General features: G+C 43.6%; 1 protein-coding gene across 3 annotated transcripts in view; it reads left to right on the top strand.

Annotated features, from left to right (window-relative positions):
- SLC25A26 (solute carrier family 25 member 26) overlaps positions 1–26302 on the top strand; it is a 101382-nt gene that overhangs the window by 13824 nt on the left and 61256 nt on the right. For all 3 annotated transcript variants that reach the window (XM_090022122.1, XM_090022121.1, XM_090022120.1), the window contains exons 4-5: positions 11364–11468; positions 13927–13974. In XM_090022122.1, coding sequence (XP_089878248.1) covers positions 11364–11468; positions 13927–13974 — 153 coding nt within the window. The remainder of the gene's footprint in view (positions 1–11363; positions 11469–13926; positions 13975–26302) is intronic.

Raw genomic sequence — 26302 nt, 5'->3', positions numbered from 1 at the left:
AAGGAAGTGCTTCTGGATATACAAGCAAAACAAGGGGAAAGATGCATGGTCCACCACATATAAGGAGGAGGAAGGAGGTGTTGCAGACATAAATGGACACTACCCAGTCCATCCCTGGAATGTGGAGATAGAAAACACCTTCTTATTGCATCCAGGGCATCAGAAGTCTTCATCTTCGACTCACTATTGCTCTGCATGTTTAGTCTGCATATCTTTCTATAAAGGGCTGCCAGATGTGCTTGGAAAACATGATATCATAAGTGGTGGAAAGGAAAACCAGATGTTCTCAAATTATTTCACTTTGAATAATCTAAGGTGGCGCTAGTAACACAAACGAGCACTTTTTTTTAGCTTGACGGCATCTATTTAAACCAATAGTGCAGTTTTTGTTACAAATCCTACCTTGATGGATTGATCCATGCCCCTCTTTTGTCAGGCTTATAATGACGTCAGGCGTATAATGACACACTGCGGCAAGGAAAAAGTTGGCTAAGAGGTTTTAAAAAGGAGCCCTGAACAACCTGCTGCAAGCTTCAATTTATGGTATGAATGCCAGCGTATCCTAGCTTGGCTGACACAAGTTTCCTCCATAAGAGCCAGTAACACCGTTAATTTTTTTGCCCTGCCTGCTTTTTTCCACAGAGGCGAGAAGAAAGTCATTTGGATTGCGGCCTGAGGAAGTTAGCGAACAAGCCGATTTTTCCATGTAATATTTGGATATTGTTATGGTGATGACCTGGGGATAGTCGGGTGGGGGACTCTCTTGCAGGCTCTGTCCCTTGCTGACAAATCTCAAGACTGAACAGCTGCCTTCTGCACTTCTGCATCTGTATCTAGTGGCTTTGTTTCCTTCTCTTTTTGCCTCCTTTTCTGGAGTCTAGCCAACTCCCTTTCCTTGCAAGTGAGAGAGAGGTGAGGGGTAGGAATAAGCCCTTCTGACCTTTTGGGGAATAAGATCAGAGAGGCTTTTTCAGCCTTGCCGGTGCACTTTGAATACCTTTGAACTTGACCATTGTGAGAGCATTGTGGGGAGTCTCTTCCCCAGAACATGAAAGTACCAGCAATAATAGACCTCAGGGAGCCTTTTTTTGGTACTGCAGGACAGGTGGAAGCAATAAATAGACCGCTGAGCTTGCCTGGATGATGCGATGGAGCAGATCGAGGGGGACTAGAGCCTGCTGGCTACCCAGGAAGAGCAAAGATGGGGGAGCAGGTTTGTAGCCACCCTTTGAGTGTGCCAGAGGGCAAGGTAGTGTACCAACAGCATCGTGTTTCTCTCCAGGTAAGGGAGACTGGACTCTCACCGGCAGGGTCTGGCCTTACCTTGGGGAGGTCTGAGTTGTGTTCTTCGACGGTCCTGTGGGTTCAGGGTGAAGGTGTCAAACAGCTCCTTGTGAAGATGGGGGGTGAGTCACTTCATGTGCCAGCCATTTTCTGCAGAACGACGTGGTTTTGGGTTCCCATAGTGGCAGAGTGAGTGCTGGTGAACCCACATGCATTGAAATGGCCCCAAAAGCTTGTTATCTTCAAAATGGTTGAAAGGCTGAGGTCAAGTGAAGCCTCGAGAACGGTAGACAGCAAGAAAGCAGAGCGTGACCAGCAATTACAGCCGCAACTTGGTATTTAACCTACTACCTTTGTGCGCCATGACGTGGTGCTGTTCTCTAGCTACCTCCATGCCTAGACGCGGGAGGGCAAGGTAAGGACAAGACCGTTCATTGCGAGATCCCAATCTTGCTTGTGTATTCCAGTCTGCCGCATCTCAAGGTATCCAGTGGTGAAGACAAGGGCGAAGCATGCGTGGCACATCTAACGACTTATCAATAATGATTTGGCATCTCCTTGCTGCTGTCGGCACATGTCAAACATGGGCGCTGTGTACGATGCAGGAGTCAGTGTGCTGAAGAGTCTCGGCTGCATTTTCTACTGCAAGTCCTTCCCGAGAAGAAGCAGAGTGATGAAAATCAATGTATAAAGCCAAATGTCTGTAGCACCAACTTCCTCTTGCTGAGAGTGATAGATGTCCTTCCTTAGTTTCCTCCTCATCTGTGCCTGTTTTCTCTGCTCTGGTTATTTCAACATGTCGGTGGGTGGCATAGTGGTATGCATTCAAAGTCTAGCCTCTGAAATGCTTTTGGAGTAGATAGAGCAGGGGGTAAACAAGTTTTCTGTATGTAAAGTCCAGCTTGGCAGGAGTAGAGAGACATGGTAAGACTACACGTTACACACTGCCCTCTTCAATGCTTAGGAGGGGTTAACATGATTTATAGCTCTTCAGTTTGTGGGGGACTCTTGACCCCGCTCTGTTCCTGCTGAAGTCTAATAAAAGATATCAGATTTATTCCAAGAACCTTGTCTGCTTATGTCCTTCGACTGACACGGCTACAACCAACACCTTTGAAATAGAAGTGACATCAATGGCTGGCATGGCCAATGGCAGCTTCATTGTCTAGCACCAAAAATGGAAGAAGTAAATACAGTTCTTTAGGAAAGGAAACAGGAGAGATTCTCTAGCATTGATACCCTGTAGGGACTAGATGAATATTCATCCCTTCAGAGCTGGTTGCATCCCTTTGACTGGCAGTTCTCAGGCTATTATTGCTAATCAGTGCCCATCACTTTGGTCCTGATCCTATTATATAGTGTGTGGGAATCAAGTGTAAACTCATTTAGTTTGCAGAATGTCAGCATTTAGCAGTGGAACCTACTGACCCCAGCGAGACGAGCAATGCTGGCGGTGTAGCAGCATGCCATTGTCTTCTGAATTAATCATGGTGGGTCCTGAAATATTCATAAATTAATTTGGGTTAGCTTTGCTCTATTCTACCACTGTGCTAGCATTTCGCCGAGCCCCCGTCCAGGAGTGTAATTGAGCAGTGGTCAAAAGGTGGCAGAGAAAATGAGATTGGTGCCATTAAGACCTCATGAAGTACATGGAAGGAGCACAGTTAGATCAGAAGGAAACTCAAATTAGAGCTGCAGCTGGAAATTGCTTGTAAATAAAGATGAATGAAGGCAGAAATCCACAGCCTCTGCCAACAAATTCATCATACAATTAAAGGCTAAAGCAGCAAATTAGGGACTGTCAGCCACCTAGCCAGCCACTCGCACAGACTCTCGTGCCTGCTCTGTTGTCAGTGCACGTGTTTTCCCTTCTCCTTTGGCTCCGCGTCTCACATCCATTTTCCTCTCTTCCCCAGCTTCATTTGTCTGCATGAATCTATTCAAGCCAGGTCTTTAAAAAGACATAGCCACTTCCTCAGTCCCGTGTGGAGCCTGTAGCTAAACACTCACAGAGCCTGAATTTAAACTCTTTCACATGGGGAGGGGGAGTGGAAAATGTGCAATGCAGGACCAGGGCTGGAGTACTTGTTTTAGTGCTGCTGGTTTGTCGATGGAGGGAAGTTCATTTGGACTGAGGTAGGGAGTGATTTCAACATGATGGCTATTCCTGATCAATCCCTGTGCAGACATAGGGTGGACTAAGGAGTGCGTGCTCCACTTTAGAAGTGAATAAGTTGTCCGCACAGAAATAGCTATCCCCGAAAGACTGCGTAGAGCAGTGCACAACTCCCATAATGACCCTGCATAGGTATAGTGCGATTTAAATATAGTCTTACTGATCCCAACCTAATGCTTTTGGAGGAGGAGGGAAGTGATCAACTTTCCACCCTAAAATTAAACTGCTACAACAGAATGGTGCAGGTGGGATTTATGTATTACTGTCCTGTTCACAAGGTACTGAACAGATTGTAGGATGTACACAGTTTGTCTGGCAGCCTGATGCAAATTCAGGAAAAGAGGATTGCATTCAACCCACTTTTCCTTGGTTGCATTTCCTCTTCCATTCCTGCTCGACTTTACCATAGCTTGTTTCTAATGTACTGAGAAGAGTTGAGATCCGAAGTACCTTAGTGGGTAAAACAGATGTTTTCTTCCAACATTTAGGAGAGCTTGAGCTATTCGAATGATTTCCTTCTAATATCAGGACTGATTGGAAGGAGGCAAGAGCTATCTCTAATCCTTCTCATGTGCTGTAACATAAGGGCTTGTCCAAAATCCAGTGTGGCCAACCTACAGGGTGCCACTGCCTCCAGCAGGGATTGCATTAAGCTGGGGATCATTTTGACAGAAGCCCAGCAGTGCTATCTATGGCTGCACTTCGTAGCAGTGGAAGCTGATATCCGTGGTCTGGGATAAGTTTAGTGCAGCATTCAGGGTTTTTGGAAATGCATATCCTCCATTTTTTCTGAGCTGGGTTTATAATAAGCATGTCTTGGGTGATGCTCTTTGCTCTTTCACTGGCTTATTCCTGCTTAGGTAGCTTGGCAAAAGTAAAATGGACATTGTAATCCATAACTACGTTTGTGGAGAAAAAGTGCAAGCAGACACGTGTTACAAGTCAGTGCCTGTTGCACATTTCTCCTGTGGGTAGCAGAGAACCTGAACGATGGGGAACTTCACGTTGAGCTTAGGACCTTCAAGCCAAGCTTCTTTTTCTCTTCTTTCCTCACTTCTCTGCTAAATGAATCTATGAATCTAAGTAGTTTCCCTTATCCAAAGACCCAGGAGGTCAGGGTTGTGTTCCCAGCTCTGCCCCAGCCTAAGTCCATGCCCTTTTGGGGCTGTAGTTTTTTCCCCAATTGGCTCCCATAATGTTCTTGCATAGGTACAGTGCAATTAAATTTTGTGTTACACCTTGTATCTAAGGGGAGAAATTCATTGGTTCTCATTTGATTAAGTGTCAACTTATGCAAATAGCATCTAAAAATGACTGTCCCCAGCTTGGAAAATGTTCCCTTAACACCATTTTGATTGCTAAATTATATTTTCCTGGTGCTCATCAACTCGGGCCTTCCCACCCACTCATTATGTAAACTCATTAACATTAATTTTAGAAAACAAAACCTTTGAAAGGCTGTAGCATCTGGGTCCTGAGCTGCTAGAGCAGCAAAAATAAAGTCCCTAGGTGACGGCTCCCCTGTTTCATTTTCCAAGCAGATTTAGCATTGGTGGAAGTCAATAGAACAAAGGCATCTAAATCTCTAGAGCATTTGTGAAAACTTCGTAGCAAACCCAGGTTACTCCTCAGCCTTGGATCTGGCCTTTTCTCTCCACTTGATCACGTATGTGATATGCAGGGTAAGATAAAGGATCAAGAGCATGGAAACTGGGTAACTGTTACATGGAGAACTAGCATGGATTCATGCACAAGCAACCAGCTAATGAACAGAATGAAGTACTGGGGAAAGCCAGAAACTGCTGCCCTGTTTCCTGTTCACCTCAGTAATTCCCATAGGGCACTAGCTGGGGATACCAGAGAGAGGTCTTGGGCATGGGAAGGGTGGTGCTGCACTAGTATGCTTTTGTCACCAACACATGTCTGAAGTTGAAAGGATGAGGGGCTCAAGTTTTGTGGTAACGCAAGGGACCCGAGACAGCTGCATCGCCTAAAAAGCAAGGGTTGTGCCAAGCTACTCCCCTAGGAGTTAAGAAGCATTGCACCACATGCATTTCCCTTTCCTAGGGAAAGACTATCATGCCTCTCAATAGTAGCAGCATGACTATCAATAGTAGCTGGTCTCTGGATACACCTTGTTCAGGGGTCTCCCATAGCGGAATAACAATCGTAAAAAATGAAGGTTGGAAGGGACCCCGTTTGGTAGCAATGTCTGCATAATCCCCTTGGGGCCTGGGCCTATGAACAATTAACAGCAGGATAAAATAAAATGTGGGACTTGACAGCACATCAGATGGTCTACGATAACTGCCCATATGCATGCTGATAGCCTGCGGTCAGTGGAAGGTAATTCGTAGTCTTCAACCTCTATTGAAAGGAGGGCTGAGATACCATGGTGTGAAGGATGTGCTGGTTGAGCTGCTAAAAAGGTTTTAGGATAATGGAAAATGAGGGTTGGAAGGACCTCAGGAGGTCACATCTAGTCCAACCCCCTGCTTAACGTAGGACCAGCCCCAACTATATCAGCCCAGCCAAGGCTTTGTTGAGCCAGGTCTTAAAAACTTCCAAGGATGGAGACTCCACCACCACTCTGGGTAACCTGGTCCAGTGTTTTACTTTCCTTGTAAGAAATTTTTTCCTAATAGCCAATCTCAACTTCCCTTGCTGCAACTTGAGCCCATTGCTCCTTGTCCTGTCATCTGCCCCAGCGGAGAACAGTCCAGCTCCATCCACTTTGCAACACCCCTGCAGGGAGTTGAGGGCTGCTATCAAATCCCCCTTGATCTTCTCTTCTCCAGACTAAATCAGCCCAGTTCCCTCAGCCTCTCTTCAGAAGTCGTATGCCCCAGCCCCCGAACCATTTTCGTTTGTGTATTTAACTATGAGTAAATCCACAATGGTGAAAACTGATCTGTCCTTTGGACTAGTTACTTTCTAAAATGCTATGGAATAGGTTTTTTAAAGAAATTGGTTAACCTGAAAGCTGAAGGGATACAGAGAACTAATCCAGAAAAATCTAGATAGCCTTGGATTAATGTTTTTGTCCAAAAAACCCAATGCAATAATAATAAAAAGGGAAGGGTTTTGTTTAAATCGTGCTGGCGATTTGGAAGATCTTTGAAGATCCAGCTTGATAGCTTACCATCAACCTCAAGTCAAGAGCAGAGTCCATTGGAGATTGGAGCGGGGACAAACTTGCTCCTGGGGATTGCTGGGCACGGTGGCTATGTTCCAGCATTGGTGACACTTTGTCGCTGCAGGAAAAGTTCTCCTGGACTCCAGCCTAAACCTCAAATGCAATGTGATGCTTGAGCAATGGTGCATCAGGCCCGATTGGGTTTCTCTGCATTGTGGGACGTAGTGTACCTAGGTTACTCAGGGTGAAGTGAAGTGGGAAATGGGCAGAGTGTCTCTAGCATGAAAAATGGCCAGACACCTAGAAGAAAACCGACATTCCTAACGTTCTTGGAAGCAGCAAAAGTGGATAGGTGCACGAGCATCTCTGATGCCGTGCAAGGGGCTTATAAAGTATCTGGGTTCTCTATTCAGTATCGACTGAACTTCAACTAAGGAGATGTTAAGGTAATGTATTGAATGTTATTGAACTTCATGACATATGAAAATAGGCAACATTTTTGATCTCTTCAAGATGGGGAAGGGAGGCATTGGCTTACCTGTTCCTAGAGATTGCATATAGGTCAGCTTCCAAAAACTCCAGGCTGTGAGCTGGATTAGTCTGCTGGAAAAAGCTGCTGTAGTTAAAGCTCCCCCCCCCATTTTTTTTTTTTATGTCTTTCCTTCCCCCTCTCTCTTTTTAAACAATTTTAGTTAGACCAGTGCCAAAATCTGGATAAACAAACATGCTTATTTTCATTTAAACCAGACTTTTCTTGGCGTAGCTTTTGTCAATTAGGAACAGATTTCCCCTAAATTGAATTAAACCACTTAAACCAATATATGTCTCTACAAGAGGCTTTGCCCTGATTTGAAATAGAGCTACATCGTGGGTATTAATTTTTCTAGGCACTGTCCCACTTGGGACTTTGCTGCTATGATACCAGCAATGCTTGAACTACAGCAAATACTAACCCTGTTCTGACCAGGAGATGGCAGCCACGATACGCTCATGAAGTCTTCAGAAGCCAAAACCGTTTTTGTCTGTATAGATAGAAAACAGCGCTTTTTCATTTAATTTGAAAATATGCCCCTTTTTGCAAGGTGTGAGCAAGTGCTAATGACTAAATAAACATGCTTTTAGTGCTGCTGGCCCCTGCCTAGCTAATGCAGGTAGGTAATGAGAAGTGCAGTTGGATTTGTAGCTAATTGCCAGATTCACAGGGTTTATCTGGTAGTGATTTAAGCCCAGCATTTTGAAATTCAGGACTTTTCCCAGCTGTGGTTTTAACATTAAATGGGGAATGAGACAACAGGTGCCGTTGTTGTCTCATTAAGCAGGCTCATGCTATGAAATACGGCTACATTCAAAGTGATGCCATTAACATCATTTAAAAAAAAATTGGAGCTTGAACCTAAAGTCCTTGCACCCTTAGGTAGAGTCCATGGCTTAAATAATGTGTGTATGGAGACACATGCATTTGACATATTTCTAGCAGCTTGGTGAAAGCTGCCTTTCAGTTGCCTGCTCCTATTCACCTTCTAGTCTTGGCGTTTTGTTTCCCCGAGACCCCAGTAGACGCTGCAGGTGTATTAGAGGTGTGGGGGAACGAGGTCCATCTTTGTGAAGCTTACTGGGGGAACAGGTTATACAAATAGGGTATTCTGTATCGGGCACGGCACATTCCACTGTGGTAGGTTGGCCAATGGACAAAGACAAATGCAGGAGGAACAATTGCTGCTGCATAAATTAAGATTGCTCAGCTTTTCTAATAGTCCTTTAAAGCTAAAGGTCAAAACCTTTAGATCCAAAAAGTGTTGCCGATAGAGGAAGTAGGAGAAAGCAAATTATAGGAAGTATATCGATCTGTATTTTAATTTGTGCCACGTTCCCTTCAGGGCATCAACGTGCTTTAGGTCTCAGCACAGTCAATTAATTGCAAAGTTTTCCCTCCTGTCGGCTGGGGTTTAGTTAGTTCCATTTTTACCCTCTGGCCGAATAGACGCGCGTGAAATTAGTTTTGCATACCTGCCTTGAAGACCTGGCCCTGGATCACATCAAAAGAATGCTTAATTTGTTTTTGATGGCTAGGTACACATGTAGGAACAAATAATTGAACGAGTCAGAAGTTCAGATGCTCAGTGAAAATGTCACTGTTCGGTTTAGCCGCCGCCACCTGCCTATGAAAAATGCATCAGCAAAGAGTGCCCTATGGAACCAGTCTGACAAGAGACCCCGGGATGACATGAGCTTTTTACTTCCTTTCACCATGCTACAATGCAATAACTCGTTTTTGTTCTTGTGCAGTGAAATATTCCCTTGTAGCTCAAATTCAAATGGGAGAACATCAAAAGTTAATATGAAACAAAAATGCAATGCAGGTATGGGAAAGAAACAGAGAGATACGTTACTTTGTAGCCACCCCTCTCATGCCAAAATTGCAACACCACAGAAGTCGGGAAGCCACGCTGGGCTCTTTGTACCCCCTTGGCTGGTGAGATTGTTTTTCATCTGAGAGCCTTTTTAAAGTCTTCCTCCTGCCTCCTTATTTTTAAGGAATAAAGAACTAATGTAAAGACACGGAGTGTTATGAAGCGTGAAGTTCTATAAATATTTATGCCAAACTACAAAAAGAAAGTTGACAATTCTTATTTCCTTGACATATTGGGGTCGTTTGTTTTTTTTGACCTCTGGAATTGAAGAGCACAGAGTTTTACCTCTTTGGAATAAAACTCCGGGAGATCTCTTAGCTCATCCAGTTATGCCCCTTACAAGTCACAACAGACTTTATTTCATCGCTGCTTTATGAATATGGCGCTTGAACTTCACTCTGTTACCCAAAAAAAAGCAAAGCAAAAAAAGTCTTACAAACGGTGGGGTCTTTTTGTACATTGATATAACCTGGCGACTGTACCTGTGTTCAGTATTTGTATTTGTGCACAAGATAGCGGCTTAATTTATTTTACAAGCATTGGATCCTTTTGGGTTTGTTTCTGGAGATGCAGATTTTGCACAGGTGACATTTATGCAGATGCACTTCCAGGGTGCTATTTTTAAATGGATTTAAATACATGAACCCGGGGCAAGAAGAGATGGAAAGGGGTCATGGGCTGGAGAACTACTTTATCTCCCATATTCTGGCACCTTAAGGGGACTACCTTATCCCACCTTATCTCCCATATTCTGGCACCATTTCACAGCACAATTTAGAGTGGCACCAGGGCGACTCTAATTTAGACGGTTTGTTCTCTAATCTTCTAAGGGTCATTGCACCAGTACATTCTGGGCACACCTTTCTGCCTCAAAGTTGGGGAAGGAGGATGATACAGAGCCAGTCCATGAGCTTTGTACCAGAAGAGGCATCCCATCAGGGGTCATTTCTACCTCCTTTGCACTGTTGATGTGGTATAAAAGCACCTCAGTAAAGGATAGCATCTAGTCCTTTGTCTTTAGAGGCCCTGAGAAAAAAACCCCCCAAGATTTTCCTGATGTGACAGCTCTCTGACAGTAATATGCTGCTCCTTGCCAGTTTCCAGTGCTGTGGTTGCCCTGCCATTTGTAGCCAAGTGGGCTTGTTCAAACCTAGCTTCAGTACAATCTCTGCATTGCAGTGTAACCTCCCTGGTGTAGCAGGTGCTTACATATGAGTGTAGACCTGTCTTCCTGACTCATTTGGACAGTCAGACCCAGCGTGCCCTATTAGTAACAACCTTGGGGTATAACATGATCCACTTGAAGCATCTTTGTAGGCAGAGAAGAATATTGGAAGGAGAAACCTAGGAGTAGCCAGACTCAGGGGGAAGCTTGGGATGAACCAAATGCGATGGGGAAGGAAGAATTGAGGAACTAGCCTAACAAAGATGGGTACTGTGTGGGGTTGGGTGTAGACTGGCTCTGTTCATACAGGTTACACAAGTTGCTTCATTTCCAAGGCAGGATCTGTCAGACCCCAAAGTTATTTTGCCCACATCTGTTGTACTTCCGCAGCCGCCTTAGTTACAAAGACACCTCCCAGTTCATATACATACAAGGCTCAAACCAAATTAAAATGTTTATGATCTAATCAAGTTACTTTAGGGCGCATCTACACATGCATTAACACAGTTTAGTTAATGAGCATTAAATCTAGTACCTCCACTGTGAAGTACTAGGAAAATGCTCATTAGCTTGTCTTAATGCATGTCAACTAAAGAGCACGGTTTTTAAGTGACAATGCACAGTAGCCTGTTTTAACACACCTGAATGAAGTAGTACATTTTTTTTAGTGACACTTTAATGCTCATTAAAATAGGCTGATGCACATTAAAGCACATGTGTGGCTGTACCCATAGATCATGTGCATCACGTGCTGAGTGGTGTCCATTCACAGTTAGTCACTAGAGAGCACAGTCTAACTGGTCTACCTTGAAAACAGGGACAAATTGTTCTAGAAAAGGTCCTCAAGTATCTGTACATTTTCTAACACTGGGAAAGATTCCCAGGACTTTTAAAGAAACATCCAGCCTTTCCCCTAGTTTTTTTTTACTGACTTCAGTGATTCCCGACTGAAATCCACTTCTGCTAAAACAGCTTTCAGAAGACACTTCCGTTGGTTCACGGGTGCAACAGAGCTCTCTGGGACAGTGGGTTCATAAGCCCATAGATCATGTGCAGTAGCTTTCAGGACTGGCACACAAATATACAAGCCATCCCTCTGTTTTGCAGACATGACTCCTTGAAAAGGAAAAAACAAATTAACTCAAATGGACTCAGAGGGATTTACAGGCTAAATGTTTGCTGTTTTTACAGGTCGCCTGTCTAATACGGGTTCCTTCCGAAGTGGTAAAGCAGAGGGCTCAAGTTGCGCCTTCATCCAGCACCTTTCAAGTGCTTTCCAACACTTTATATCAAGAGGTAAGGTTTTTATCAAAACTTCTGAAACATAGCTGCTCCAAGCCATTCTCCCAGCCCTGTGCTGTCTGTTCCTGGGAAGTTTTGTGCAACTATCCTGTTGCTGAGAACTGTTGGCATGTTATAGGACTGGACTGTTAGCCGGCTAGGCTCTTTTTCTTAATGTTTTGGGGCAATGGCACTTAGAAATACTAATCAAGGCTTCCAGTTTCTGCAGTGCTCTTATCCAGTAACCCGACTCCCTCAAATCAAGCAGTCTCCTGTTTTCCTAACTCTTGGAAGCAAAACTGTCCCCCCACCAGAGCCAGGGTTAATGAAGCATTGAAAGTTTGCATGGGGCTTACAGGGGGAGGCATATTAGCATATTGCTAATGGCACTGCATCCTTTCTGCAGGGCCGATACCTGCATTTGGAAAGGCTGCGTCTTTCACATCTCTATTTTGGATCCAGGGAGAGGATCAAAAATGGAGAATTTACGAAATGGCCTTGCAAAGCACTGTTCCTTCACTTGATAACGCAAAATCCATCCTCATTCCCTCTTCCCCTCCAGCAGCTTGTTAAGGCCGCTGAAGAAGGGACGAGCCGAGCAGATATTTGCATTTTGCTGCACTACTTCAGGAATAAGCACCTGGAGAATAGGGTAGTTGCACTGAGGCACATCTTGTACCAATGGATTGCTACTTTTTTACACTCCATAATGTTTCTGAACTTAGCTGGATCCCATTTCAGAAACAAATTTCACTCATCTTTTGACTATGGAAAAAGTACTAGAGCAATTTTGGAGACCCCCAAAAGTCAGAATGCTTTTAACAGTATGGATTCTCTATTTTTACCTTGTCTAGGTGTTTGTCCAGCTGACCGGTCATGTTGGGCAGCACCCTTAAAAGGATCTTCCAGCACATTGGCTGAGAAGCACTTCCTTAGTCGCTTGAATATGTCGGTCATCATGTTACTGATAGAGTTGACTGTTGCCTTGAATGCAAGCGTTAAACAGCACCATACCTACAGGTTGGGGATCTCCCCTCTTATCAGCACAGAGGCGGAAAGGGATCTGGGGGTCATTGTTGACTCCAAGATGAACATGGGCCGGCAGTGTGGAGAGGCAGTCAGAAAGCCAACCGCACCTTGTCCTGCATCCACAGATGCATCTCGAGCAGGTCCAAGGAGGTGATCCTCCCCCTCTATGCGGCACTGGTCAGGCCGCAGCTGGAGTAGTGCGTCCAGTTCTGGGCGCCGCACTTCAGGAGGGATGTGGACAGCATGGAGAGGGTCCAGAGGAGGCCACTCGCATGGTCAGGGGACAACAGGGCAGGCCCTATGAGGACAGGCTGCGGGACCTGAACCTGTTCAGCCTCCACAAGAGAAGGCTGAGGGGGGATCTAGTGGCCTGTTATAAACTAGTCAGGGGGGATCAGCAGGCACTGGGGGAGTCCCTGTTCCCCCGCGCACTGTCAGGAGTGATGAGGAATAACGGTCACAAGCTGGCAGAGGGTAGATTTAGGTTAGATATCAGGAAGTGCTACTTCCGGTCAGGGCGGCTAGGGTCTGGAACCAGCTTCCAAGAGAAGTGGTGCAGGCTCCCACCCTGGGGGTGTTTAAGAGGAGGTTAGATGAACACCTTGCTGGGGTCATTTGACCCCAGTACTCTTTCCTGCCATGGCAGGGGGTCGGACTAGATGATCTGCTCAGGTCCCTTCCGACCCTAGAAACTATGAAACTATTGGCCTGAGCTACCCAAAACAGCTAATGCTTTCTGGACACTGAATGCGATACTGGTCTCAGAGTGCCCGTTCTTTTCTTCCCTACTCCTCTTTTTCAATCTGACCCCTGATCTATAAAAAACAACTGGCAGTGGAAATACTCTTTTCAGAGCACTGGCCAGGGAACCAAACTCTGATGCGTACATGTCATGCCTTTTAAACATGTTGGATGCTGTCGTCTTCCAGCCAAGAACAAAGCATTGAAAAGTCTTTCCTGATGATGGTTCTGAACCAGAGCAATTAAGAAACCAGACATCCAGCCAGATTGTTATCCTAGATGCCTGTTTTGCATCGGCCGCTTAACTTGAAAATGCTGCTGCTCTGCTTTATGTATGCATTTGGAGTTGTGGATAACTTCTCAACCTCAGCTATGCTTGCCAAGTGTTAGGCACACAGAGTTCGAAATAACGTGTTTCTATGCCTTCTTGCCCTTCTAATACAAACTCTTATGTCTAGTTTCTTCTTTGTGTGAATGGATAACCCATTATTCCTCACAGTGGTTAAACACTCCTTTTAAAAGGAAGATAAAAGCCTCTAGTGTTGTCAGTCCTGGAATACGGTGCTATAATCAATATAATCTATTTGTTTTAGATCTTCCACTCAGTAAGGCTGTAATACCTGCTGTGTAATCATCCATAAATTGCTGTCTTTGGCTACCTAATTCCTTTTAGCTGAAGCTGTCTTTTTTTGTTGGTTTACAGGGTATTCGAGGATTTTATCGGGGCTATAAAAGCACAGTATTAAGAGAGGTAAGACAATTGGTTTCTTTCCCACCCTCTTTTCAAGTGCTTTTGTTGTACTTTTCCGAGGTAAGGTAAATAGCTGGAATCACACACCTCCAAATATTTCATCTAGATAAGTTAACTGTTTGGGGAAATAATGGGAACTTGGAAGCTATGCTGATAAAGTGCATTAGAAACTTCTGGGACAGAGGTGGATATTCCTGTACCTCTCATACATTTTTTGGATTCATTGCTGAACAGATGTAATATGATGAAGACATATACATTTTGCAAATCGTGCAGTTTGGCAATGCTTTATTTTGTGAGGTCTCTTGTTTGCCCTCTACTAAGTGTAGAGACAAAGGGTGGTGCTAAGTCTCTTTTCCCTGCTTCACAGCAGGAGCGGTGGAAATTAGCATCGTGCACAAGTCAAATGCACATGAAAACGAATTTAAAAAAAATGGTCCAAGTTGTCTATGCCCATTTTGTTTTTGCTGGGATTAGCAGGTGCCAATGGACCCTGAACTTGCTCCCCCAGAGAGATGCCATTTTATTTTTGCTATTAGTTGTATCTTTGACCCTGATCTTCTTCTCATTAGTGGCTTTTGTGTGATGCCCCACCACAGCCAACGTGAATTCTCCAAGAGAAATCTGCCAATGGGAATTGGACAATGTGGGTTGTGGTCTTTGGGTCTCCGATTTTTAGGTTTTAGAATAGATGATGTGCATGACTTCCTTACAGCTTTCACTTGGAGAGAACAAGGAGAAAATGAACTTCTGTGCACTGCTAAACAGTAGGTTTTACCAGAAAACCTCGTCCTAGGTTGTAACATATGTTAACATTTGGCACAACATCTAAATTAACCAGTGCATCAATAGAGGAATTTCATTTGGCCCCCCTCTTGTAAGCTACATTTCAAAATCCCACTCCAAACTTTGCCCATCGCACTCCATGCAGCTGTCATTTTGCAATAGTAGAAACTGCATTGCAAACACTTTAGATAAGGGAACAGGGATTGGTTTTCTGTGAAAATAAGACAAATACCTTTCAGAGTCCTTGTTCTTCACTTGCTAGGATCAGTTTGGTGTGGCACGTGGTTCTGTCCTTAAGTTTCACCCAGCTAAGTAATCTGGGTTGGATCTTTGCCCATTTAAGTCACTTCAGTACCAGTATTAAAAGAAAATTCTCTTGTTGCCGTTGATAGCGACGCTAGCTAACTAAGCATTTTAAAGCCTGCTTTCAGCAGAACTCTTTGCTTTTAAAACATCTCCTTCATGCCCCTAGCTGCGTTCAGATCCAGTATAGCCAACTCCTATTACAAGTCAGGATAAAGATGTATATTGCATAAGATAAGAAGTCCCAAATTTTGTATTGCTTTAAGCACCCGCAAATGGCAATGCTGGAGCTTATTTGAGCAACTCTGAACGTTTCAAAAATTAGTTTACTTGTGTGAAGATGACACCTGCTTTTCCGAAACATAACCCCCACCACAGCTTCATCCTGTACTTATTTTCCAGCTCACTAAACGCATGTTATTCACTCAGATTTCATCTGGAGACAGGCAAAAAAAGGGCAACAAGCCTTTTTGATTTCTCCGAGGGGTTCTGAATAAATGAATAAATTTCGATACCACCGCATACAGATTTTTGCATACCACCAGATAGATAAAACACATGGCTACAACTGGATGCTGTTCTCTTTAAAATTTGTTTTGACGTATGTCAGGATGGTAATTAATTTCCAGGCCATTCTCTTAGCGCAGTATGTGACCCTGCCAAGATAACTTTGTTTACTCAAAATGGCAGCACCTTGTTGAATACTTAATTGGGGTCCTTTCCATTATGTATATTCATAAAAGATCCTTCAGAACTGATTTCAGTTGAAATATTGCTTTTTTGGCACATCTGCCCAATAGAACGAGAAATAAATTATTGCCAAATGAAATGTGGTTTCTCTTCAAAATGAAACAAATCATTGGTGATCTGTTTGCTTAAAAAACCCCCAAACCCATGCATTTACCACAGTGTTAAGGCTATCACATTTTCTGACACTAAATACCACTCTGCAGTGAAGCGTCCACTCCACTGTTTGCATAAAAGCAGTGTATTGAATTGCGTAGCTGAAACAAATGCACATTCTTGATATTTTCCAACCCCTCTAAATGCATTTCTTCCCTTATTCAGCAGACGGTCTTTATCCTTGGATAGGAGCCCGTGTTAATTCATTATGGGAGATGTCCATGTGATTCTCTACTTTGTAGCACACTGACATTCAATTCTAGCTGGATCTGGATGCTTGTGGAATTTGTTTGCATGCTTCAGGTGGTTTTTTTCCTTCTGCAAAGCCATTTGGTTAGCGACACTAAAAAGGTATTTTGTAGTATATAGGCTTCAGTAATGTGGTCTAAGAAAGACTGTAACTTTTACTCAGAAATAAGCCTTTGCACATAATTTATAGTGGGGTCCAGACTCTCTCTCATTTCTGCATAGCCTGCCCTTCTTTCAGACCCTTTAAGTGGACAGTTCAGCTTTGCTGGGCCCAGGCCCAGTTGTTAGGGAGGGAAAAGAGCTTAAATTAGTGCCATTGTCTCTCTTGCCGTACCATAGTTTCTAGGGTCGGAAGGGACCTGTGTAGATCATTTAGTCCGACCCCTGCCATGGCAGGAAAGAGCACTGGGGTCAAATGATGTCCCTAACCTATTGGTTTTCTTTATGCCTGTTCCATCCCTTTGATTCTTCATAGCTTTTCTCTACTCTTCTGTTTTCCCATCCCCCAGAACCACACTTTAAAAAAAACCAAACAATTGTTTTACCTTTCTGTGTCTGATTTGCACTCTTCCTGTATTTTTTTTTTGCTCTTCTTTTATGCCTGCCATGAAGGAGGACTTGAGAAAAAAAGAAGCGTATATTTAGTACTATGGGAAATGTCTTAGCTTGGGGGAAATTTCAGTGGATGAACAGAATTGCTGCTTAGCAGACTCTCCCTTTATAATTAGGGACATGTGTGCATTTTTCTGTCCCCACAGCCTTCCCCTTTGGTTTTAGTTCCTCTTTCCTCTTGTTCCAAATACCTTTGACTTGATTTTGCAGTCAAAGGGAGAATAGGTGCAGTGCAATGATTTTATTCCAAGCCTAAGGACAGTAGCAGCCTGGAAGACAGTCCTGCCTTATGGAAAGAGCTACAAGACCAGAAGGAGAGTCCAGCTGCTCCTGGAAGCTTTTTTGTCTGGGTAAATGGCACAACAGAAAAGGCTGTGAGAAGATGCGAGCTTCCCATGATGTCATTTCAAAATCAAAGCCAAGTGAAAAATCCACTTTCCCGTGGTAGTAACGCACCATTTTGTAGAAACGAGGCGGTGCTACTCACAGCCGGTGGGAACGATACGTTTCCCCCCTCCACCGCTGACAAAGCCATTCGTGAAATCTCCAACCATCCTGCAACAAGGCAGAAGAAAATACCCATTGTAAATCCTCCTGAAATGCCTTGATGGGAACTATAGTTGTTCTGCGGAGGCTTTGCACTAGCCGGCTGAGCCAGTTTTTTAATTCTTGCATAATTCTTTTTATTAGCTGTGACCAAGTCGAACATCTGTTAAAATTCCATAATGTGAAGTTCATGGGAAAAAGAATAAAAAAACCCCCCGAGTTCTTGCTGGAATTTTTCCATTTACATTTGCATTGCAGGCTTCTGACAGATGTCTTAAATGGACCCTGCTGTTAATGAGAATACAATTCCAGTGAAAATGAAGTGCCTTGTCCAATCTTGCATTTGCCATCACTCGCCGCACAGCTACTAATTTCACTCTGTGTGTGTTTGCCTGCATATTATGGTTTTGCAGTAGCAGGGGGAAATACCCCTTTTGTTGTAAATTTATTACAGCAAAACAGGCACAAGCAAAGTGCTAAATGTTTTGTTGGTCTTTGTTGAAACAAATAAGGATGTTTCTAAATATGGGATAGCTGGACTGAATTTGCAAATGCTTTTCTCTTCTTTCACTGCTTGGCTGGAACAAACAACTTAAAATGTCTCCCCCATCTACCAAAAGCCTTATGAAAATCTGCATAAGACCCTGAGCAGGAAAGAGGTGGTCTTCAGCTCTCTTTTTGCTCACCCATAGCTCCAAAGACTTCTTTGAAGTGTCAAACTGGGGATGTGAACGGACCTGAATACCCATGCATTGTCACTTTGTAGTTAACCTTGTCAGAGAGGTTGAGATTCAGACAGGTGGAGCACTGAGTCACTGGGGCCACCTGTGCAGATCTGATTGCGGGACAAGGGGGCTGGACTTGAATTCCCTGGTATTTTTCTTTTCTCAAGTCCCCTGATGCACAGCCTGCTACTGACTTCCCCTTCAGAGAGATGATCAGTGCAGCCCCAGGTGCATTTGAAGTAACTGAGTGCACAGATGTGTCAGTTTACAGGCATCTTGTGACTGGGAGGGAAGAGCAGGTTACAGTTATAGCCCTTCTGGGGAACAGCAGAGAAGAGGGGATGTTCCTGCAATACTGAATGGTAGCATAACCATAAAAAAAAGTGGGGCAGCCTTTGGGGGGGGGGGGAGGGGAGTATTGCCAGACTCCTACAGCTGTGGATTGTAAGTAAATCCCTTATGGCCTAGAAATACTCAGCTGTGTGTGTATGCAATAGAAGCTGTATTTTGTTGCAAGGTGTAAACTTATGGGCCTGGAAAGGATGTGTTATGGCCTCCGAGGAAAAAAGCCTGACCAAGCTGCAAGAGAGCAGTGTAAAAGGTTTGAAAGAGTTTGTTACCTGGAAGAAGGCAAAGGTGGAGCCTGCAGCAGTTGAAAGCAAAAAGATGACTTAAGAGGCTCACCTGGTGCTCTCGCCCAAATTTAAAGTCCCAGCTACCAGAGCATGCTGGGAAAGGCTTGTATAAAAGAGAGGTTTGGGGGAAAAGGAGTATGTTTTAGTAAAGGGGGGAGGGGAGGAGTGGTTTCTTTTCTCAAGGCTAGTTTAGTAGCTCTTAATTTCTTTAGGTTCAAGGTGCCCCTAGTTTGACTTGGGGTAATTTTCCATGACCTTTGTGAATTAGGCACCTCCCACTTTTCTCAAACAAATGTGCTTATTGCAGTATTTACCTCTCTGCACTGGAGAAAGCTATAGGTGTTTCCTTTCTATTAACTAATCTTACTATAAGTAACCTAGACAGTTACTAGTTTTTAATTTCTTTGAGGTCTGTCACTACACAGGGATGATTAAGCTTAGTAAGGATGCTTTCTTTAACTTGTTAGGTATCCAGGTTGTAGCTGTATTGGTCTAGAGGCAAAAGAAATCAAAACTCACGGCAGAGGTGATATCTCTTATTAGACCAACTAGATATTTGCAAAAAAAAAAAAAAAAAAAATGTCTTTGACTTTGGCAGTTAAAATTTTGGACTGCCTGATTTCCTCCTTGGCTACCCTTTGCATATCTAGTGCACACAACACACACTTCAGAGACAAGCAGTATAATTTCTTAACCCAGCATGTATTTAAAAAAATCAATCTAACAAAATGCACAGTCCATTTCTTTCTCTCTCACTTCTTATTTTCAAGAAATTCTTTATTTGCTGGATTTCATCAGGAATCTGCAGTGCAGGGCTTGTCTGCATGGCTGTCCCTCGCAGGATTGGGGTGTGAGACACTTTTTGCAGGCAATCTTTAAGAATATTTCCTCCCAGTGCAGACACTCGCACAGAAAGGCATAGGAAGTGGAGGGCAGGTTTAAAGATGAAAAATGTGCAGGAGGCTTATGGTATGATTAATGGGATCTCCACAGGGATGAGATTGAAAATTAAGCCTTGCTGCCCCTCTTAGTTGTTCCCTCCCTCTCGATCCAACGCTGTTTTGAGAAGCACATCTCTGTGGGGGGCGGCAGCATGGGGCTGGATGCTTCTCTCGTCCTGTGCGGGCAAGAGATTTTCATTTTGGACAGTCCATACATACTTCAGGCAATTCTCAAGGGGTGAGGGTGGGAGGCCACCCTCTGTTGCTCTGGACTTTTGGTACCCACTTATATGTTGGAAATGGTTTTTCTTTCCATCTCTGAAGCTGGAGTAATGGTAAATGGAGTGACCCACTGTTCATTTTTGCAATGTAGTTAAACTGTACTCCTTTGGTACATCAGCATAATTTAAAAAAAAAAAAAAAAAAAAGCCTGGAGCCTAACTCTCCAGGCTCATAGAGCAAGCTCTCCTTTTTTTCTGATTGATCAGTGTGAATAAATAGGCCTGGATGGTCAATAACTTCTGACTTGAGTAAGCCAACAGAAAAACAGCCTGGTATCCCCATGTGCAAATAATTGACTCATCAGTCACTGTAGGCATGCTAGGAGATCTGGCTAATTGGCTGCTCTTTTAAGGTGAGAACACACAGGGTATCTCAGAGCAAGGGAGCTGGCATCCTCCTTTTCTTCCTCTGCTGCTCATTCATGGTTTAACACTGGCCATTGTGCCTAACCCCTTAGTTTCATAATTGCAGTGTGAGCTTTTACTGTCCATGCTTTTTGCATGCAAAAGGATCATCCATTTCAGACTGACAGCTCAGACTCCAGACTCTGTGGGTGGATAGGGCAGGCTAACCTGTGCGCACCTGAAAAGTGGCCTGGGAGATTTAATTCAACTCCTTTGCAAATAAGTGTGGATGTTTCAAATAGGGGCCCACAGAGCCTTTCTGCACTGTGTTTTTAGGGAAGTTGGTAACCTATTTTGCGGTCACTTTTTCCGCTCTAGCGGGGAAAGGAGCTGCCTCTATGTGTTGGGCTTAAGAATTTGAGCGGGAGGAACCTGCCTGATTTTGCTCAAGCATGCTCACGCCGAGACTTTCAGCAACCAAAGAGCTATTTTCTTGACATTGGTTACTCTTGATTCTACAAGTTTGGCACCCGTTCAAAGAACACGCTCCATATTGTATCTCCAGTGGGGAATCTTAATGCTATTTTTTTCCCTCTCCCTTTCCCCAGCCCCTCCCCACCCAAAATAAAATTATCTGTGACAAGGGGTCACTAAGTGCAAGCAAATCTCTCTTGAAGGAGAGAAGGCAAAAAAAAAAAATCCTCTGCTCCAGCAATCCAGGATGTTGTAACACAGGAGTGCAGACAGGGAGAGATGGATTTCTCTTGTTCAAAGGGAGGGAAAAAAAAAAGACGTAAGGAGAAGTCATGCGTAGTTAGAAAGTGGAAGGAATCTTGCAGGTTATACAGACCTTTAGGCTGTAGGCTTATCCGATTTTTACAAACCAAATATCATTAAGCTTGGTTTGTAATTGCATAGGAGACTTCCAAGGAGAACCCAGAGGGGTGTGGAAAATGGGGATGGCCTGTTGCATATCTGGGCTGTGGTAACATTGGGAAATATTTAAAACAGTATAAAGGAGGAGAGAGAGAGCAAGAGAGAGAGAGAGATGAACATCCAGCAGTCGGGGAATTGCAAATGTTTTGGATCAATATGGGACTTTGTCAGGAATTGCTGCTGAAAGCAAATCCTACCTCTTCCTGTCCAGCCTTGGGATAAGCAGTGGTTCACAAGCATCAATATATCGGGGTCATTAACCACTTAGTTTGAATGGGAGCAGTTAACTTGGCTTCCTCTCCATTAAAAGGACGGCATATTTACTCAGCCCAAGCATGGAGGTTGCACTGAAAATCTTAATCCTGTTTTGGAGCAGTTGCATAGTGTAGCCATGATAGGACATTAGCAGACTTTTAGGTACCAGAGTCCCTGAAACAATTTGTCATGGACATGCAGAGCCGTCTGTTTCTTATTTGTGGAGTGTTTGTCCATTTTTGCAAGCTACACTGAGCCTTTCTGGGTAGCATGGGATAGAAATCTTGATGCTGATGACGGTAAAGAGAGACGGACACTGGGCCCTGCTTTCTTTTTTTATTTCCTCGTTCTGTTCGTGATGGATTGGGGCGGTCACAGCCAGTTCAGCATTTGCACACTAGAGGGCACGCCAGGCCTATGATTTCTCTAATCTGTGGAGAGACACGTTATATGACATAGGATTTCATTTTAAGGTGGCCTGATCTTAAAAGTGACTTTAATTGTGACCCTCCGCTCTGCTAAAGGGGGAACATGGGGTGTGAAATCCTGTTTGTTGACTCGAGGGAACGATACCATTGAATTCCCCATGGGAGGAGGATGAAGCAACCTTTGGTTTAAGACTGTTTCAAGATTTCTATTTTGAAATCTCTAAACTCTTGTAAGATATGAATCGATGGATTAAATATACCCCTGGGTCCCAGCTACACCCAGCCCAGGCTATGCTGCAGTCTCCATCACAGTTGCATAGTGCAACAGAAAAGACACCCCTTTTCCCTATCCCGTTACATGCAGAAAAGGAGTGTGCCCATATGGTCGTGAATCACTGAGCCAGGCCCTGGGCCTCGTGGGCTAATTCATTCATGAAGATAAAGATTCAGCTCTGGCCTGAATTCTGAATTTGGTGAGCTGACATGTTTTAATGAAAAAGGACAGTAGGCTTCATTGTCCTGATTTAGAGTTGTCCTTGCACTGAAAGTGGCTGAGAATCTGAACCTAAGTCAAGAAACTGAATCGACTCATCTGGGGGCTCCTTCCCTTTGTATAAAAGGAGACCCAGCCCTGCAAACTGCCCCGAGTTGAACAGCTGCGATGTCCAGACAAGGACTCTGGGCCCATGGCAAAATATTTTTCAGTGGTAGGAGCTTTTAGCCAGGTACCTTTTCCCCCCTCTAAGAAAACAAGATAAGCTGCAAAAAGCAGAAGCTGTGAGTTGTTTTTTCTTTTTTAAAACAGCTGCTTGGCACTGCTTCCCCCGTAGTTTTAAGTTGATGCTAGCTTTATTAAAAGCCAGAGAATCTAGGAGGCGGGGAGCAGAAGGTACCCACACACTAGAAACTTCAGATATGTGATTTTTATTACTTCTGTAGGAACTGCAGGCAGTATGTAGTCTGCAGGCAGAAATAGGATTATTTTGCTGGGCCCCTTTCTCAACAGGGTCTTATTTTTCTGCTAATTTTATTGAAGCCGTAAAGTTGAAATCTCCTAAAGTTACATTTTGCATTTTAACTTGTGCGAACCTGCATCCCTGATGTTTTGATTTAAGGAGCGAACAGAGCTGGCTACAGCTAGGCACGGTTTACTCGAGTCGGTAAACTTGCCTTTGTAGATCCAGCAGTGCATGATCTGTGGATCCATGCTCCCGGTCCTGTATTTGTTCTTCCTCTGAAAGCCCAGTGGTCTTAGGAGTGTGGACAGATGTCCGCAGCGGCTGTACAAATCCTGCCCTGTCAGCGCAGACTTTAAAGTGAGTTTTGCCCCAATGTATGTATGGCAGTGGCCAACTACCTCTCCCTCTGCCCCGGGCGCACACATCACCTCTTCTGCTGCATTTTGCCTTCTGGCCTGTACAGCGGCACTGCTCATCTACCTTGTCCTTCTGGAAGTGACCCATATCATCAGGTCAGTTTGTTTTAGCCTTGTCCTCTGGCGCTGCATTAGAACAGCGCATTTCCCCGGCCAGTGTGCAATCCACAGTAGACATCTCCGGTCAATATGATGGATGTGGTGCTCTCCTTTGGTCATGCACTTTGTGAGATCCTGTGTCCGTCGGAGCACATTTCTCCCACTCCTTGCCTTTTATGCACAGAAAACACCTCATCGCTGAATTTAATGTCTTGTATATTTTATTTGCTGTTCCCAGTATAAGCAAACAATGTCACCCAGCAATGGGAATAGCTTATCCTAGGGGAGGACCAGCAAGAAAATAGGGCTAAAAATGCTGGAATGTGTATGTTTTGGGCTGTTTTTTTGATAATGGGAAATCAATTATGTGCATTGATGATGTGACATAAAGGAGCCTGGGAAATGTTCTTCCTTGCCATGGAAGGAGGACCTGTGGTGACAGGTTTCCAACGCAGCAAGTCAAATTTAGATCAGATCTCATGAAAACCTTCCTCTAAGAAGAGCAGGGCAGTGAAACGGGCAGTACTCTCCTTCTCGGGAGGTTTCCAAGAGGCAGCTGCATTGGCCTCTGTCTGCAGTGGTTTAGGAACAGCAAATCCTATGTCTTTGCGATGAGGTTGGACCCTTGGAGTTGCTTCCAGCCCTGTGTTTCTGTGGTTTATTTATACAATTCATTTCAAGTGTATTGGCAATGTGTCCACTCGCCTTGCTGAATGGGGGTCATTGTGAATGTAGAAGCGTAAATGATTATGCCGTATCCATTTGATCCGTGGAATGCACATCTCAGTAGGTTATGGATGCTTTTGCATTCGGTAATGTGACTTAAAATACAGCATTTCTATAAAGGGTAAAAGGGACCAGGAAAAAAGAATCCTTTGTTTCAAGAGGCATTTGATGTTTTTTGGGCTGTCATTTTTTCACAAACGGAGGGAGAAGCAAGTGAACGTTTCATATTGTTTTGCAAAATGCGTAGCACAAATCCCAACAGTTGCATGATCTCTCTTAAATAAGGAAGAACGAAGTATCCAGAGAAAGAAAGCATTCATCTGTGGGGTCCGAGCTGCGCGGTTTGCATAAAGGCGCATTCAGTGGGTGCCTGCGAGAACAGTGCTAATGACCCATGTAGGAAGTATTTTATGAATTGTGTTTTTAGAAATCAGAAGCCAAACTCTCGCCCTATTTGCGGAGAGAATTGACCTCCGTGCGGACGCCAAAGGAACTTCGTCATGACTTTGCAGATGATTCTTCCATGCAGTTATAGTTGCAGGCTTTCTAAAAGAAGCATATTGCTGTTCTGAATAATTTGAGTACTAGTCCTAATAGCAAATAATCCCCTTGAAGTTGATTTTTTTTTGTACTGCAATCAAAGGAAGGCTTTGTTAAGGCATGAACTAACAAATTAGCTGCTAAATACTTGTAATAACCCATTTCCCATAGATTGCTTTTTAATTGCAGCCTAAGCAGTATGAGACCAGAAATCACTTATTTGTGGCAAACCAGTGCTTGTGTACATATCCAGCTACTGTGACTAATTAGCACAAAAGTCACCTTTTAAAGCCTTTGCTAATGTCAGAATACATTTTTCCTATCTGCCTGTACAGTACTTTTCTCTCATTTTTTTTTCTGATGCCCCTAACATTTTAGTTCAACTTTTTAATTGCTGTAAAATTGGTCTTTTTTATTTTACAACTTCATGAATGTCCGAGTTAATTTTCTTTAGATTCTAGAGGACATTTTCTATTTTAAAGTTTACAAGAAGGGGAGGAAAGGATTTTGCTGTTCTGGGGAAGAAAAAGCCTAGTTTGCTATATTTGCATTACACAGTATGGGTAAAAATAGAAAGTCATTTTGTCTATATGTGCCTCAACACAGTAAACACCTTTTGGATTTTCTTTTTTATGTATTTTTTTTTTTGGTCATGCGTGGTTTATATCTCCAGATGTCAGTACAGCGAGCCTTGCCTTTTCCCATATACCATCTTGCTTCTCTGTTCATCCTATCGTCTTCCTTTACTGTGAAGGAGTGCAGCCATCAACATTGGCAAGCATTAAGCATGATAATTAGTTCAATATACTGACCAGTTCTGTCAATTATAAGTTCAAAGCAACATGTGGACATGGATGAAATCAGATTTTGGCATTTCTCACTCCAGTTGTTTCAGGACACTTCACTGGAGCGTCTTTGATCTGTAAATAACTAATGGGTTTTCATGACTTGCTCAGACTACATCAAGCCCTTCTCTGATTTTTGTTGTAGACTTGGAGCTTATTTCTAGTTAGGGGTTTGAATCGGATAAATACAATTATTCATGTTTTGTGATTTCATTGGGAGTGTGAGTTACCAAAAAGAAAGATCTTTTCAGACTTTGTTCTGATAGATGCAGCAGGAGGCTGACTCTTTGCTGTCATCTTGACCCTGGACTATTTAAATAGACATTGCAGTGACTTCAGAAGACCCCGCCATATATGTTCCTGTCCTGTAGCCTTGTGGCAATAGATGTCCTGCTAAATTAGAATAACTCATGATTTGTTTTATTCCACTGGTCTCTGTATAACAAGATGTCACTAAACATTCAGTCTGAGCATCTTGCAAGCAAACTGGCAACTTTCTCTGGTTTTGGTCAGCAATCTTGGATTCAAATGTTGTGATGGCTTTTGAGGACCAGTAGTATCTAGTAGTCATTACATGGAGACTATCAAACATAATCTTTTTTTTAATCTCTGCTCCGTATGAATTGAAAATTGATAATCTAATTCATTGAGCAGCAGATTGTTTTGTGGTTTAACAGTTTCTGGACTTTCCTTTTTGCCTTGAAAGGGAGGGCCTGATTGCAGTGCAATTAAAAATGTAGTTAAGGATTAGATCCTGGTATTCTGATATCCACTGTATGCCTTGGAGAATCCCACTTA

This window comes from Crocodylus siamensis, chromosome 11 (assembly GCF_052110815.1).
Source record: "Crocodylus siamensis isolate JL-2025a chromosome 11, ASM5211081v1, whole genome shotgun sequence".
Lineage (NCBI taxonomy): Eukaryota > Metazoa > Chordata > Crocodylia > Crocodylidae > Crocodylus > Crocodylus siamensis.
The sequence above is the reverse complement of the archived record's forward strand: the minus strand, read 5'-3'. Positions and strand labels throughout refer to the sequence as shown.